The sequence below is a fragment of the Balaenoptera physalus genome, assembly GCF_965194825.1.
Source record: "Balaenoptera physalus genome assembly, chromosome: 7".
In the NCBI taxonomy this organism is placed as follows: Eukaryota; Metazoa; Chordata; class Mammalia; order Artiodactyla; family Balaenopteridae; genus Balaenoptera; species Balaenoptera physalus.
Window position 1 is genome coordinate 34,135,912 of NC_138886.1, and position 16,572 is coordinate 34,152,483.

General features: G+C 40.0%; 1 protein-coding gene across 4 annotated transcripts in view; it reads left to right on the plus strand.

Moving 5' to 3' along the window:
* The first annotated feature begins 929 nt into the window (after positions 1 to 929).
* XPA (XPA, DNA damage recognition and repair factor) overlaps positions 930 to 16,572 on the plus strand; it is a 40,634-nt gene continuing 24,991 nt past the window's right edge. For 2 of the 4 annotated variants that reach the window (XM_082468782.1, XM_082468783.1), the window contains exons 1-2: positions 930 to 1,227; positions 5,543 to 5,653. In XM_082468782.1, the coding sequence (XP_082324908.1) occupies positions 1,056 to 1,227; positions 5,543 to 5,653 (283 nt within the window). In that variant the 5' untranslated portion in view covers positions 930 to 1,055. Of the gene's footprint in view, positions 1,341 to 5,542; positions 5,654 to 16,572 lie in introns of all 4 variants that reach the window. The other 2 variants (XM_082468784.1, XM_082468785.1) reach the window with 2 other exon arrangements.

Genomic DNA, 16,572 nt, shown 5'->3' on the forward strand with positions numbered 1-16,572 from the left:
TATGTAGTAATTAGAACTTAATGTTTTCTGGCTTCAGTTAAGTTTTATTTGTAATAAAGAAAAAGCGTACATTTTTAGAAAATCATGCAGTGTTTCTTCTGCTTCATTTGCCACACGTTTGGGAAGTCAGGATTTGGCCCAAATCCAAACCCACTGTCTACCTGGTGGCAGCTCATCCACACTGAAGAAACATTCCAAGGAAAAGACAGCCGAGCTCAAGCATACCAGCCTTGGGAACCTGGTGCTGCATTTGCCTGATGTCACAGCAAGTGAGAGTTTAAACCCAGGCGCTCTCATTTCGAATCTAAGACACTGTCCCCCTAGGCCAGGTGTTGTAAGTAGTCAGACCAATCATCTATTGATCTCTCTTGATTGGCACTACTATTACTACTAGCTGCCATTTTATTATTCCATTTTACATTTTTTGGCTGTGCTGCTGGCATGCGGGATCTTAGTTCCCCAACCAGGTTTGGAACTCGCGCCCCCTGCATTGGAAGCACGGAGTCTTAACCTCTGGACTGCAAGGGAAGTCCTGCCATCATTTTTGAAAGCTTTCTATGTGCCAGGCATTGTGCTGAAAGGCTACATCTAATCTTCCCAACAACCATGAAAGTGGTTCCGTAATTATCCTCATTTTACTACTGAAGAAAATGAACTCAGGTTAAATAACTTGCTGAAGTCACGCAGATGGCAAGTGTCAGAGATAGGATTTAACCCAAGTCTGACTCCAAAGTCCATATTCTGAACCACCAAGCGAAACTATTATTTCAAAGATGACCAGGTCTTAATCACCGATCTCTGCCACGGCCCTCCCCCTGGATTAAAGCCAGCCAGTAGTCCCCGGGCCGACCCGTGCGCAGACTCCGCCCGCCGCCCCTCCCTTTCCCACGTACTTCTCAAATTGCGCAGGCGCTCTCCTTGTTGGAGGCTGAGCCGTGGAGCAGGCGCGGAGGCGGAGCAGGCGCGGAGGCGGTGCCGGCGGGGCCTTGGGCACGCTTCGGGGCGCCAATGAGCGTGCGCGGGGCTAGAGCCACAGTCCTTGGGGGAGCACGGAGATGGCGGCCGCCGGGGGAGCTTCGTCTGAGCCGGCGGTTTCAGAACAGCCGGCGGAGCTGTCTGCCTCGGTGCGGGCGAGCATTGAGCGGAAGCGGCAGCGGGCGCTGATGCTGCGCCAGGCCCGGCTGGCGGCCCGGCCTTACCCGGCGACGGCGGCTGCGGCTACCGGAGGTTTGGGCCCGGGCGGCGCCTGCCCCTTCTCTTTCCTTGCGGACCTGGGGCAGCGTCTTGGGTGTGGCGTGCACTCCCTTCGCGTTTCCGTGCAGACCCTCCCGCAGTCCCAGGTGCGGGGGGTGGGGGTGGGATCCGCTCAGCGGGCTTTGTCAGAGCAGGCTGTCCGAGACCACAGGGCGACTCCTGACTCCCAGCCCTGGCCTTTCCTCCCTGCTCCTGGGCGGTCCTTAGCTTGGGAATGCAGCCGCCCTCGCCGTCGGGAAATGCCAGCCAGTGCCTCAGCTCTCCCTTTCTGCTCTCTTCCTGCAGCTTTCACCGGTCCCAGGGGTGGTTTTGGTGTAAAGCTTTTAGACCTTGTAACACGTTTAACTAGTGGTCCTGCACCAGCTTCCCTCAGTCATCCATTTACCACAGGGTGATTGAGTGCATATTCCGTAACCCGCACAGTGCTTGCTCCCGCTGCTGCCTTCGTGGGGCTAACAGAGTGGCACCTGTTGTGCTTCACGTTTTTCAAATTGGCTGATTTGATTCTCACAGCTAACCTGTGAGAAAATAATTAGGACAGGGTTTGGTATCCCTGTTTTACTGAGGTGGTAACTGAGGATCAGAAAAGGAAAGGGGGGTTTGCTCAGGTCCATCCCAGTAAGTGCAAAGGCTAATCAGGACTAGAACTCGGGTCATCTGACCCTGGGTTCGGGGCCTTTCCTTGCTCACCAGCTGCCTCTGCTATACTAGGCATGTCTCTCTCTCTCACAGGAAGAAAGGCTGTTACTCTTGTTTGGATTTCATCTTTCCCTTTTCTTAGCCCGTGGCGGCTTATTTGTCTCTTTGCCTATCATGTATGTGTCTATCATGTAATTCTCCAGCGGGGTCAACTAATAATTTTCCTCAGGGAAATACAGTTTGGTTGACATGTGGTTCTTCAGGACTACCTCTATAATGTGAAGCACAAGTGTTCCTAAACCTATATCCATACTGTGTGAGCAGTTGAGCACGGTCAGAACTGTGTCATCCACTACCCTTTTTCATCAGCCAGAAGTAAGGAAGAGTGAAAAGAGCGAGCTGCGTGCCTTGATATTCATACTGACACTGAATCTGCAAATTTCAGCCACTTTTAATGGTTCTGGTCTCATCCTTTCTGCTTTATAGTGGTTTTCTTTTATTCCTTTCCCAACTTGAAGCATTCTAGGGTCAGGACAAAAAGTTGTCCATCTGCATTGATTAATTCATATTCATGATTCCATAAAGGTTTCTAGATCTGTACTAAAAGGCTGTGGAACACGGGTGCAAAATAGAGCGTAAAGTGGTATTAAACTAAATGTCTGATAATGGAAAGCAAGGTAGCATGAATATTTTGTTAGATTTCTTAGGTATTTGCCAAAGAACTGAACTGTGTTGCAGCATTGTATACAACCTGCTGTGCTTCAAGAGTTAGGTAGGTGCTGAGATTTTTAATCTTTGTAGTACTTTTATTTCAATGTACTGTACAGTTTTCATTATCTGTGTGTGCTATGACATGCCATGAAAAAGACTGAGAAGAACTTGCTTAGAATGTGTTGCTAAGAGTAGTGCTAAGGGCCTGGGGAGAAAACAAGGCGTAGCAGTAGAGAGAAATTGGGCTTTGTTTTTGGCATGATTTACCATTGTTCAGGATCCTGCTCAGATTATGGTCTTGATTACTCCAGCTTCCCTTCTTAATTCTTACTGCACTCATGAATGATCATTCTAATCATTTGCTACACTATTCATGAAATCAAAATCATATTCTGATACATTCATTGATTTCTATCCAGTCAGTAAATATTCATGGAATGCTTAACTGTTTTTCAGAATTACGGAGATAAAAGCACTCAGTCTTATGAAGGGATGTAGAGAGATGAACAGACAATATACTAGAATATGAGAATTGCTGTTAACAGTAGAAACAGGCTTATACTGTAATTCCTTTATTTAATAAATTGAGGCCAGAGAAGGGGAGTTTAGACTTAAGCAAGATAATACCTACTAAATTTGTCTTAAAAAATTAGTTATAACATTCATACATTAACGTAAAATGCACTCATCTGAATTTTACCTATGTGAATACTCATGTCAATACCACAGCAATCAATATACTGTACAGACACTTCCAGAACCTTAGAAGTTTCCCTAATGGCACTTCTTAGTCAACCATTCACCCTTAGAAGTAACTATCATTCTGACCGTTTGATTAGTACTGTCTGTTTTTGAACATCATATAAATGGAATCATACAGTAACTGGCTTCTTTTGCTCAACATAATACCTGAGAGATTCATCCGTGTTGTTGCATGTGTTGGTAGTTTGTTCATTTATATGTTCTATAGTACTCTTTTATGTTGTTATACCGTAGTTTTTCCATTTTCCTTTTGATGGAAATTTGGGTTGTTTCCAGTTTGGGGCTATTATGAGGAGAACATTTGTGAGCATTTTTGATATGTCTTATGGTAGGCATATGCACTCATTTCTATCGTGTATATGCCTAGAGATGGAATTCTGGGTTATAGGGGAGATGTATATTTTAACTTTAGTAGGCATTGCCGAGCAATGATTATATCAATTTAAAATCTTACCAGCAATGTATGGTAGTCCCAGGTGCTCCACATCCTCATCATCTGGTATTGTCAGTCTTTTTCATTTTGAGTGTTCTGGTGGGAATGGTGTTATTTCATTATGGTTTTAATTTGTATTTTCCTAATTACTTACGATGATGAGACCTTTTTCATGTGGTTACTAGCTATTTGCATATCTTCATTTGTGAAGTTTCTCTTCAGGTCTTTTCCTTTTTTTAAGTTGGGCTATTTGTCTTTTACTGGTTTATAGGATTTCATTATGTATTCTGGATGAGTCTTTTGTCAGATATACATATTGCAAATAGCGTCTCCCGATTTGTATCTTGTCTTTTTACTCTCATAATGGTGTCTTTTGATGAATAGAGGTTCTTAGTTTTTTTTTTTTAATCTATCGATCGATCTATTTATTTATTTATTTATTTGGCTGTGTTGGGTCTTTGTTTCTGTGCGACGGCTTCCTCTAGCTGCAGCACGCGGGGGCCACTCTTCATCGCGGTGCACGGGCCTCTCACTGTTGCGGCCTCTCTTGTTGTGGAGCACAGGCTCCAGATGCGCAGGCTCAGTAGTTGTGGCTCACGGGCCCAGTTGCTCCGCGGTATGTGGGATCTTCCCAGACCAGGGCTCGAACCCGTGTCCCCTGCATTAGCAGGCAGATTCTCAACCACTGCGCCACCAGGGAAGCCCTGGTTCTTAGTTTTAATCAAGTTCAATTAGCAGTTTTTCTCTTATGGTTAATACGTTTGTGTCATGTTTAAGAAGTTTTTGGCTACCTCAAGTTCATGGAGTTATTCTCCAATGTTCTCTTCTAGAAGCTTTATTGTTTTACCTTTTACCCTTTACATTCAAGACTATGATCCATTTAAAAATTGTTTTGTGTATATTGTGTGTGGTAGAGTCAAAGTTCATTTACTGAAACGACCATCTTTTCCTCACTGTTTTGTAGTACCTTTGTCATAAATCCTAGCACCATTTATTGAAAATATTATCTTTTTCTCACTGAATTGCCTTGAAGCGTTTGCTGTAAGTTAAGTGACCAAATATGTATAGGTCTATTTCAGGACTCTCTCTTCTATTATCAATACATTGGTCCCTTTGTTTTAGTACTATACTGTCATAATTACTGAAGCTTTGTAGTAAATCTTTAAATCTGGTAGTGTAAATCCTCCAGTTTTGTTCAGGGTTATCTTGGCTATTGTGTGTTCTTTGTATTTACATATAAACGTTAGATCAGCTTGTCAGCTCCCGTTACTCCTCCCCCTTCCCAACACACACACACACACACACACACACACACACACACACACACACGTGCGTTCCCACCCCCCGCCACTGCTGGGGTTTTGAATGAAATCACATTGAATCTTTAGGTAAATCTGGGGAGAATTGACTTAGATTTCTCTTAGTGGTGTTTTCAGTATAGAGGTTTTACACATCTATTCCTAGGTATTTCTTAATTCTAATTGTAGATTCTTTTGGATATTCTGTATACATAATCACATCATCTGTGAATACTGTTTTACTTCTTTCCAACCTTTATGCCTGTCTTGTTTTCTTGCCGTAGTACAGTGGCTGGGACCTTCATTATAATGTTGAATAGAAGTGGTAATAGTGGACATCCTTGTCTTATTTGATATATATTAAATTTTTAAAAGTTCCTGTTTATGCCCAAGGGAACATAAGGGCTTACCTAGTTCATTTGTTGACCACTCTTACTTTTTGTAGGCATGGCTAATGTAAAAGCAGCCCCGAAGATAATTGACACAGGAGGAGGCTTCATTCTGGAAGAGGAGGAGGAAGAAGAACATACAATTGGAAAAGTTATTCATCAACCAGGTAAAGTGTGTTTTCAGAAAATAGATACCTAGGTTGGTCATTTTGAGTAACATGCATAATTCTTTGCAAAGTGATGCTAGAAAATGCCACATTTAGTCTAGTCACTGAGCACATTGGCTTTATAAGAGTGATAAAATTTGGCAGTTTTGCTAGTAGATTAAAAATAAAACAAATTTGGCAATGATTCATTTAACATGTGGTTTGTGTACTTAGGGTTGATGCTCTCTGTTTTGTAATAGGTAGGCTGATAGAATAAATACTTAAAAGTATCTTGATAGGCTGAAATGAGGGACTTGAATGCAAGAGATAAAATTTAGGTCTTTTCTTTATGTTTAGAGGAAAAAAAGTGGTCTGTAAAGTACAAGATAGGTCTGGCATAAAAAGAATAATAAAATAACTATTATCTAAGGTTAAAGTTTTGGTAAATCACATATATCTATATCCATCCATCCTCTGGATGAGGGTACTTTCACACTCTTTGAAAAAGATAGTTTTACTTGATCATAAGTTTGAAGCCAGTAGTGGAATATAACAGCTTAAAAAAGCTATTCCAGTTTTGGTTGCGCATTAGAAGTGTTGTGCATTCATCAAGGTAGGTAATAATCCTGTTCTCTTCTGTGTGTGTCTAAACTATTGTTTTCAGAAGCTGACACCTGAAGGATTAAAATACTTATTTTCAGTTTGGGTGCCTTTTTTTTTTTTAAACATCTTTATTGGAGAATAATTGCTTTACAATGGTGTGTTAGTTTCTGCTTTATAACAAAGTGAATCAGCTATACATATGCATATATCCCCATATCTCCTCCCTCTTGCGTCTCCCTCCCACCCTCCCTATCCCACCCCTCTAGGCGGTCACAAACCACCGAGCTGATCTTCCTGTGCTGTGCGGCTGCTTCCCAGTAGCTATCGATTTTACATTTGGTAGTGTATATATGTCCATGCCACTCTCTCACTTTGTCCCAGCTTACCCTTCCCCTTCCCCATGTCCTCAAGTCCATTCTCTACGTCTGCGTCTTTATTCCTGTCCTGCCCCTAGGTTCTTCAGAACCTTTTTTTTTTTTTTTTTAGATTCCATATATATGTGTTAGCATACGGTATTTGTTTTTCTCCTGACTTACTTCACTCTGTATTACAGACCCTAGGTCCATACACCTCACTACAAATAACTCAATTTCGTTTCTTTTTATGACTGAGTAATATTCCACTGTATATATTGGGTGCCATATTTTATGAGGGCTATTGACAAGTGCATATGTCCAAAACAGCGTGGTCAAAATGGAAATATTGAAATTGGCATGTGAGGAACAGTTGTCAAAACTGGATACGTTTAACTTAGAAACACTTCAGCTGCCTGCAAATGCAAGAAGTATTCCTCTGTGGAAGACAGACTATACTTACTGTGATTTGCCCTGGAGGGGAGAATTGAAACAGTGGGTAACAGTTACAGTGAGGGAGATTCCAACCCAGTATAATGAACTTGTACTTTGCACTAAATAGGGTGTTGGCACATTTATCATGTGAGCCAAACCATGTCGAGTGCTGCCTCTAAATAGCAAAGCATTGGAGGGGTTCAGAGATTGAGAGACACTTGAGCATGATATTGTAGAAAAACCCTGTATCAGGAGGGAATGCCTTGAATTCAATGACCTGTAAAGTCCTTGCGATTTTATGGATATGAAGAGTCACTGTAACTGTTATTCTGTAGATTCCTGAATCCACCATGGGCTTATAAAGCCCTGTTCATTTAACAGGTCATGCAACAAACATTAATTGAGAACCTACTGTAGTGCCTTTCTGCTTGACTGAGGTATGTGTGTGGCGTGTGTCATATACTGTTATTGACAGTAGGGCTGCTGCTTGCAGATAGCACTTTGGTAGCGAATTTGTGCAGGTTAGAAAAGGTGTCTCTTATTCTCAAGCTGGCCCCATACATGGAAGGCAGGGAGAGGCTAAAGAAAGAGTCAGAGCACTCCAGATTGGTAGGTGGCAGTTTTAATAAGCAAGGGAACTTTCTTACGAGGCTTGTCTTGGGTGGCTGTGAGTTGAGTAGATCTCCGCACCCACTTGCCAAATCTTAAAGTATATATAGAAGCTTTCACTGGGTTCAGCGCATATTCAGTCCACATAGTCTCAACAACACCGTACTCTCTCAAGCCTGTGTCCTTGAAACAGCTCCCACTGTGGGAACGTGGGGCAGAATGTACATCCCAAGGACAGAAGAAGAGAGAGTGAGGAGCCTCTGATTGCCCAGGTCCAGCTCACAGGTTAACCGGTGGTCACATCCTTGATTACCTCTTCCACAGTGTCATCTTTGGGAGAGAAATTAGAAAAAGACCCTCATTCTCTGGGCTGACTTAGCCTGGATCAGGGCTCACAGCTTAAAAAGTGGTCATGGGCTGCATTTTGACACCTGTTTGCCCCCTTGGGCAGGTGCCTTTGCACAAGGAGCCTACTTTTAAGACTTTATGTGGTTGACCTCTGTGGGTAGAAGAAAACAGGGAGAGTAATTAATATTTTCTATCACTTTTTTTTTTTTTTTTAGAGTCAGACACTAATTTCTGTACTTGGCAGAATTTCAGACAGTCACAATGATGAAAGGGCTTGATAAGGAAAGGAAATGGGCTTCACTAGGTTTATAAAAGTTTGGATGTCTCCATACATACTGGAGAGGGGCCCCGTGGATTAGGACACTGCAAAGGGAGATCTCAGAAAGGGGGGTTGGGGTGGAGCTTCTGCAACTCTTGACTGAGGGAGCAGTGGAACCTCTCCTTTGGTAAAAAGCTAGATGCCTATGGAGAAGAGGCTGGTTGCTTCTCTGTGCTTTTCTGCTTCCTAGGACATTTTTTTTTTTTTTAATGTTTTAAGTTACAATTGGTACAGTTGAAGAGCTCTTTATTTTCTTTTTTTTAAGTTATTTCTGAGATGTACATTTTAAAGTAATAACTAGAATTATGACTTATAACATTATACCAGAACATACAAGATTTTTAGAAATTTCATGTAATGTCTGAAACATTTATATTAACATATTTCCATACAAATAACCCAAAGAAAGTTTAGTAGTAGTTGTTTTTTTTTGTTTGTTTGTTTTTTTATACTGCAGGTTCTTATTAGTCATCAATTTTATACACATCATTGTATTCATGTCAATCCCAATCGCCCAATTCATCACACCACCATCCCCACCCCACCGCGGTTTTCCCCCCTTGGTGTCCGTACGTTTGTTCTCTACATCTGTGTTTCAACTTCTGCCCTGCAAACCGGTTCATCTGTACCATTTTTCTAGGTTCCACATACATGCGTTAATATACGATATTCGTTTCTCTCTTTCTGACTTACTTCACTCTGTATGACAGTCTCTAGATCCATCCACGTCTCAACAAATGACTCAAGTTCGTTCCTTTTTATGGCTGAGTAATATTCCATTGTATATATGTACCACAACTTCTTTATCCATTCGTCTGTTGATGGGCATTTAGGTTGCTTCCATGACCTAGCTATTGTAAATACTGCTGCAATGAACATTGGGGTGCATGTGTCTTTTTTTTTTTTAAAAGGAACTCCTTTATTTATTTATTTATTTTTGGTTGTGTTGGGTCTTCGTTTCTGTGCGAGGGCTTTCTCTAGTTGCGGCAGGTGGGGGCCACTCTTCATCGCGGTGTGCGGGCCTCTCACTATCGCGGCCTCTCTTGTTGCGGAGCACAGGCTCCAGACGCGCAGGCTCCGTAGTTGTGGCTCACGGGCCTAGTTGCTCTGCGGCATGTGGGATCTTCCCAGACCAGGGCTCGAACCTGTGTCCCCTGCACTGGCAGGCAGATTCTCAACCACTGCGCCACCAGGGAAGCCCACATGTGTCTTTTTGAATTATGGTTTTCTCTGGGTATATGTCCAGTAGTGGGATTGCTGGATCATATGGTAATTCTATTTTTAGTTTTTTAAGGAACCTCCATACTGTTCTCCATAGTGGCTGTATCAATTTACATTCCCACCAACAGTGCAAGAGGGTTCCCTTTTCTCCACACCCTCTCCAGCATTTGTTGTTTGTAGATTTTCTGATGATGCCCATTCTAACTGGGTGAGGTGATACCTCGCTGTAGTTTTGATTTGCATTTCTCTAATAATTAGTGATGTTGAGCAGCTTTTCATGTGCGTCTTGGCCATCTGTATGTCTTCTTTGGAGAAATGTCTATTTAGGTCTTCTGCCCATTTTTGGATTGGGTTGTTTGTTTCTTTAATATTGAGCTGCATGAGCTGTTTATATATTTTGGAGATTAATCCTTTGTCCGTTGATTCGTTTGCGAATACTTTCTCCCATTCTGAGGGTTGTCTTTTCGTCTTGTTTATGGTTTCCTTTGCTGTGCAAAAGCTTTGAAGTTTCATTAGGTCCCATTAGTTTATTTTTGTTTTTATCTCCATTATTCTAGGAGGTGGATCAAAAAAGATCTTGCTGTGATTGATGTCAAAGAGTGTTCTTCCTATATTTTCCTCTAAGAGTTTTATAGTGTCCGGTCTCACATTTAGGTCTCGAATCCATTTTGAGTTTATTTTTGTGTATGGTGTTAGGGAGTATTCTAATTTCATTCTTTTACATATAGCTGTCCAGTTTTCCCAGCACCACTTATTGAAGAGACTGTCTTTTCTCCATTGTATATCTTTGCCTCCTTTGTCATAGATTAGTTGACCATAGGTGCGTGGGTTAATCTCTGGGCTTTCTATCTTGTTCCATTGATCTGTGTTTCTGTTTTTGTGCCAGTACCATATTGTCTTGATTACTGTAGCTTTGTAGTATAGTCTGAAGTCAGGGAGTCTGATTCCTCCAGCTCCGTTTTTTTCCTTCAAGACTGCTTTGGCTCTTCGGGGTTTTTTGTGTCTCCATACAAATTTTAAGATGATTTGTTCTAGTTCCGTAAAAAATGCCATTGGTAATTTGATAGGGATTGCATTGAATCTGTAGATTGCTTTGGGTAGTATAGTCAATTTCACAATATTGACTCTTCCAATCCAAGAACATGGTATATCTCTCCATCTGTTGGTATCATCTTTAATTTCTTTCATCAGTGTCTTATAGTTTTCTGCATACAGGTCTTTTGTCTCCCTAGGTAGGTTTATTCCTAGGTATTTTATTCTTTTTGTTGCAGTGGTAAATGGGAGTGTTTCCATAATTTCTGTTTCAGATTTTTCATCATTAGTGTATGGGAATGCAAGAGATTTCTGTGCATTAATTTTGTATCCTGCAACCTTACCAAATTCATTGATGAGCTCCAGCAGTTCCTGGTGGCATTTTTAGGATTCTCTATGTATAGTATCATGTCATCTGCAAACAGTGACAGTTTTACTTCTTTTCCAATTTGTATTCCTTTTATTTCTTTTTCTTCTCTGATTGCCATGGCTAGGACTTCCAAAACTATGTTGAATAATAGTGGTGAGAGTGGACATCCTTGTCTCGTTCCTGATCTTAGAGGAAATGCTTTCAGTTTTTCACCATTGAGAATTATGTTTGCTGTGGGTTTGTCGTATATGGCCTTTATTATGTTGAGGTAGGTTCCCTCTGTGCCCACTTCCTGGAGAGTTTTTATAATAAATGGGTGTTGAATTTTGTCAAAAGCTTTTTCTGCATCTATTGAGATGATCATATGGTTTTTCTTCTTCAATTTGTTAATATGGCGTACCACATTGATTGATTTGCGTATATTGAAGAATCCTTGCATCCCTGGGATAAATCCCTCTTGATCATGGTGTATGATCCTTTTAATGTGTTGTTGGATTCTGTTTGCTAGTGTTTTGTTGAGGATTTTTGCATCTATATTCATCAGTGATATTGGTCTGTAATTTTCTTTTTTTGTAGTATCTTTGTCTGGTTTTGGTATCAGGGTGATGGTGGTCTCATAGAATGAGTTTGGGGGTGTTCCTTCCTCTGCAATTTTTTGGAAGAGTTTGAGAAGCATGGGTGTTAGCTCTTCTCTAAATGTTTGATAGAATTCACCTGTGAAGCTGTCTGGTCCTGGACTTTTGTTTGTTGGAAGATTTTTAATCACAGTTTCAATTTCATTACTTGTGATTGGTCTGTTCGTATTTTCTATTTCTTGCTGGTTCAGTCTTGGAAGGTTGTACCTTTCTAAGAATTTGTCCATTTCTTCCAGGTTGTCCATTTTATTGGCATAGAGTTGCTTGTAGTAGTCTCTTAGGATGCTTTGTATTTTCTGCGGTGTGTGTTGTATCTTCTCCTGTTTCATTTCTAATTTTATTGATTTGAGTCCTCTCTCTCTTTTTATTGATGAGTCTGGCTAATGCTTTATCAATTTTGTTTATCTTCTCAAAGAACCAGCTTTTAGTTTTATTGATCTTTGATATTGTTTTCTTTATTTCTATTTCATTTATTTCTGCTCTGATCTTTATGATTTCTTTCCTTATACTAACTTTGGGTTTTGTTTGTACTTCTTTCTCTAGTTCCTTTAGGTGTAAGGTTAGATTTTTTATTTGAGATATTTCTTGTTTCTTGAGGTAGGCTTGTATAGGTATAAACTTCCCTCTTAGAACTGCTTTTGCTGCATCCCGTAGGTTTTAGATCATCGTGTTGTTTTTTTTTTTAACATCTTTATTGGAGTATAATTGCTTTACAATGGTCTGTTATTTTCTGCTTTATCACAAAGTGAATCAGTTATACATATACATATGTTCCTATATCTCTTCCCTCTTGCGTCTCCCTCCCTCCCTATCCCACCCCTCTAGGTGGTCACAAACCACCGAGCTGATCTCCCTGTGCTCTGCGGCTGCTTCCCACTAGCTATCTATTTTACGTTTGGTAGTGTATATATGTCCATGCCACTCTCACTTTGTCACAGCTTACCTTTCCCCCTCCCCATATCCTCAAGTCCATTCTCTAGTAGGTCTGTGTCTTTATTCCTGTCTTACCCCTAGGTTCTTCATGACCTTTTTTTTTTTCTCCTTAGATTCGATATATATGTGTTAGCATATGGTATTTGTTTTTCTCTTTCTGACTTACTTCACTCTGTATGACAGACCCTAGGTCCATCCACCTCACTACAAATAACTCAGTTTCATTTCTTTTTATGGCTGAGTAATATTCCATTGTATATATGTGCCACATCTTCTTTATCCATTCATCTGATGATGGACACTTAGGTTGCTTCCATGTCCTGGCTATTGTAAATAGAGCTGCAGTGAACGTTGTGGTACATGACTCTTTTTGAATTATGGTTTTCTCAGGGTATATGCCCATTAGTGGGATTGCTGGGTCGTATGGTAGTTCTATTTTTAGTTTTTCAAGGAACCTCCATACTGTTCTCCATAGTGGCTGTATCAATTGACATTCCCACCAACAGTGCAAGAGTGTTCCCTTTTCTCCACACCCTCTCCAGCATTTATTGTTTCTAGATTTTTGTTGATGGCCATTCTGACCAGTATGAGATGATATCTCATTGTAGTTTTGATTTGCATTTCTCTAATGATTAATGATGTTGAGCATTCTTTCATGTGTTTGTTGGCAATCTGTATATCTTCTTTGGAGAAATGTCTATTTAGGTCTTTTGCCCATTTTTGGATTGGGTTGTTTGTTTTTTTGTTATTGAGCTGCATGAGCTGCTTGTAAATTTTGGAGATTAATCCTTTGTCAGTTGCTTCATTTGCAAATATTTTCTTCCATTCTGAGGGTTGTCTTTTCGTCTTGTTTATGGTTTCCTTTGCTGTGCAAAAGCTTTTAAGTTTCATTAGGTCCCATTTGTTTATTTTTGTTTTTATTTCCATTTCTCTAGGAGGTAGGTCAAAAAGGATCTTGCTGTGATTTATGTCATAGAGTGTTCTACCTATGTTTTCCTCTAAGAGTTTGATAGTGTCTGGCCTTACATTTAGGTCTTTAATGCATTTTGAGTTTATTTTTGTGTATGGTGTTAGGGAGTGTTCTAATTTCATACTTTTACATGTACCTGTCCAGTTTTCCCAGCACCGCTTATTGAAGAGGCTGTGTTTTCTCCACTGTATATTCTTGCCTCCTTTATCAAAGATAAGGTGACCATATGTGCATGGGTTTATCTCTGGGCTTTCTATCCTGTTCCATTGATCTATATTTCTGTTTTTGTGCCAGTACCATACTGTCTTGATTACTGTAGCTTTGTATTATAGTCTGAAGTCCGGGAGCCTGATTCCTCCGGCTCCATTTTTCGTTCTCAAGATTGCTTTGGCTATTCGGGGTCTTTTGTGTTTCCATACAAATTGTGAAATTTTTTGTTCTAGTTCTGTGAAAAATGCCATTGGTAGTTTGATAGGGATTGCATTGAATCTGTAGATTGCTTTGGGTAGTAGAGTCATTTTCACAATGTTGATTCTTCCAATTCAAGAACATGGTATATCTCTCCATCTATTTGTATCATCTTTAATTTCTTTCATCAGTGTCTTATAATTTTCTGCATACAGGTCTTTTGTCTCCTTAAGTAGGTTTATTCCTAGATATTTTATTCTTTTTTTTTTTTTCTTTTAGAAATTTCATATAATGTCTGAAACATTTATATTAACATATTTCCATACAAATAACCCAATGAAAGTTTAGTATTAGTTGTTTTGTTTGTTTTTTTATACTGCAGGTTCTTATTAGGCATCAATTTTATACACATCAGTGTATACATGTCAATCCCAATCGCCCAATTCAGCACACCACCATCCCCACCCCACCGCGGTTTTCCCCCCTTGGTGTCCATATGTCCATTCTCTACATCTGTGTCTCAACTTCTGCCCTGCAAACTGGCTCATCTGTACCATTTTTCTAGGTTCCACATACATGCATTAATATACGATATTTGTTTTTCTCTTTCTGACTTACTTCACTCTGTATGACAGCCTCTAGATCCATCCACGTCTCAACAAATGATTCAATTTCGTTCCTTTTTATGGCTGAGTAATATTCCATTGTATATATGTACCACAACTTCTTTATCCATTCGTCTGTTGATGGGCACGTAGGTTGCTTCCATGACCTGGCTATTGTAAATAGTGCTGCAATGAACATTCGGGTGCATGTGTCTTTTTGAATTACGGTTTTCTCTGGGTATATGCCCAGTAGTGGGATTGCTGGGTCATATGGTAATTCTATTTTTAGTTTTTTAAGGAACCTCCATATTGTTCTCCATAGTGGCTGTATCAATTTACATTCCCACCAACAGTGCAAGAGGTTTCCCTTTTCTCCACACCCTCTCCAGCATTTGTTGTTTGTAGATTTTCTGATGATGCCCATTCTAACAGGAGTGAGGTGATACCTCATTGTAGTTTTGATTTGCATTTCTCTAATAATTAGTGATGTTGAGCATCTTTTCATGTGCTTCGTGGCCGTCTGTATGTCTTCTTTGGAGAAATGTCTATTTAGGTCTTCTGCCCATTTTTGGATTGGGGTGTTTGTTTCTTTAATATTGAGCTGAATGAGCTGTTTATATATTTTGGAGATTAATCCTTTGTCTGTTGATTCATTTGCAAATATTTTCTCCCATTCTGAGGGTTGTCTTTTCGTCTTGTTTATGGTTTCCTTTGCTGTGCAAAAGCTTTGAAGTTTCATTAGGTCCCACTTGTTTATTTTTGTTTTTATTTCCATTACTCTAGGAGGTGGATCAAAAAAGATCTTGCTGTGATGTATGTCAAAGAGTGTTCTTCCTATGTTTTCCTCTAAGAGTTTTATAGTGTCCAGTCTTATATTTAGGTCTCTAATCCATTTTGAGTTTATTTTTGTGTATGGTGTTAGGGAGTATTCTAATTTCATTGTTTTACATGTAGCTGTCCAGTTTTCCCAGCACCACTTATTGAAGAGCCTGTCTTTTCTCCATTGTATATCTTTGCCTCCTTTGTCATAGATTAGTTGACCATAGGTGCGTGGGTTAATCTCTGGGCTTTCTATCTTGTTCCATTGATCTATGTTTCTGTTTTTGTGCCAGTACCATATTGTCTTGATTACTGTAGCTTTGTAGTATAGTCTGAAGTCAGGGAGTCTGATTCCTCCAGCTCCATTTTTTTGCCTCAAGACTGCTTTGGCTATTCGGGGTCTTTTGTGTCTCCATACAAATTTTAAGATGATTTGTTCTAGTTCCGTAAAAAATGCCATTGTTAATTTGATAGGGATTGCATTGAATGTGTAGATTGCTTTGGGTAGTATACTCATTTTCACAGTGTTGATTCTTCCAATCCAAGAACATGGTATATCTCTCCATCTGTTGGTATCATCTTTAATTTCTTTCATCAGTGTCTTATAGTTTTCTGCATACAGGTCTTTTGTCTCCCTAGGTAGGTTTATTCCTAGGTATTTTATTCTTTTTGTTGCAGTGGTAAATGGGAGTGTTTTCTTAATTTCACTTTCAGATTTTTCATCATTAGTGTATAAGTATGCCAGAGATTTCTGTGCATTAATTTTTTATCCTGCTACTTTACCAAATTCATTGATTAGCTCTAGTAGTTTTCTGGTAGCATCTTTAGGATTCTCTATGTATAGTATCATGTCATCTGCAAACAGTGACAGCTTTACTTCTTCTTTTCTGGTTTGGATTCCTTTTCTTTCTTTTTCTTCTCTGGTTGCTGTGGCTAAAACTTCCAAAACTATGTTGAATAACAGTGGTGAGAGTGGGCAACCTTGTCTTGTTCCTGATCTTAGTGGAAATGGTTTAATTTTTTCACCATTGAGGATGATGTTGGCTGTGAGTTTGTCATATATGGCCTTTATTATGTTGAGGAAAGTTCCCTCTGTGCCTACTTTCTGCAGGGTTTTTTATCATAAATGGGTGTTGAATTTTGTCAAAAGCTTTCTCTGCATCTATTGAGATGGTCATGTGGTTTTTCTCCTTCAATTTGTTAGTATGTTGTATCACATTGATTGATTTGCATATATTGAAGAATCCTTGCATTCCTGGAATAAACCCCACTTGATCATG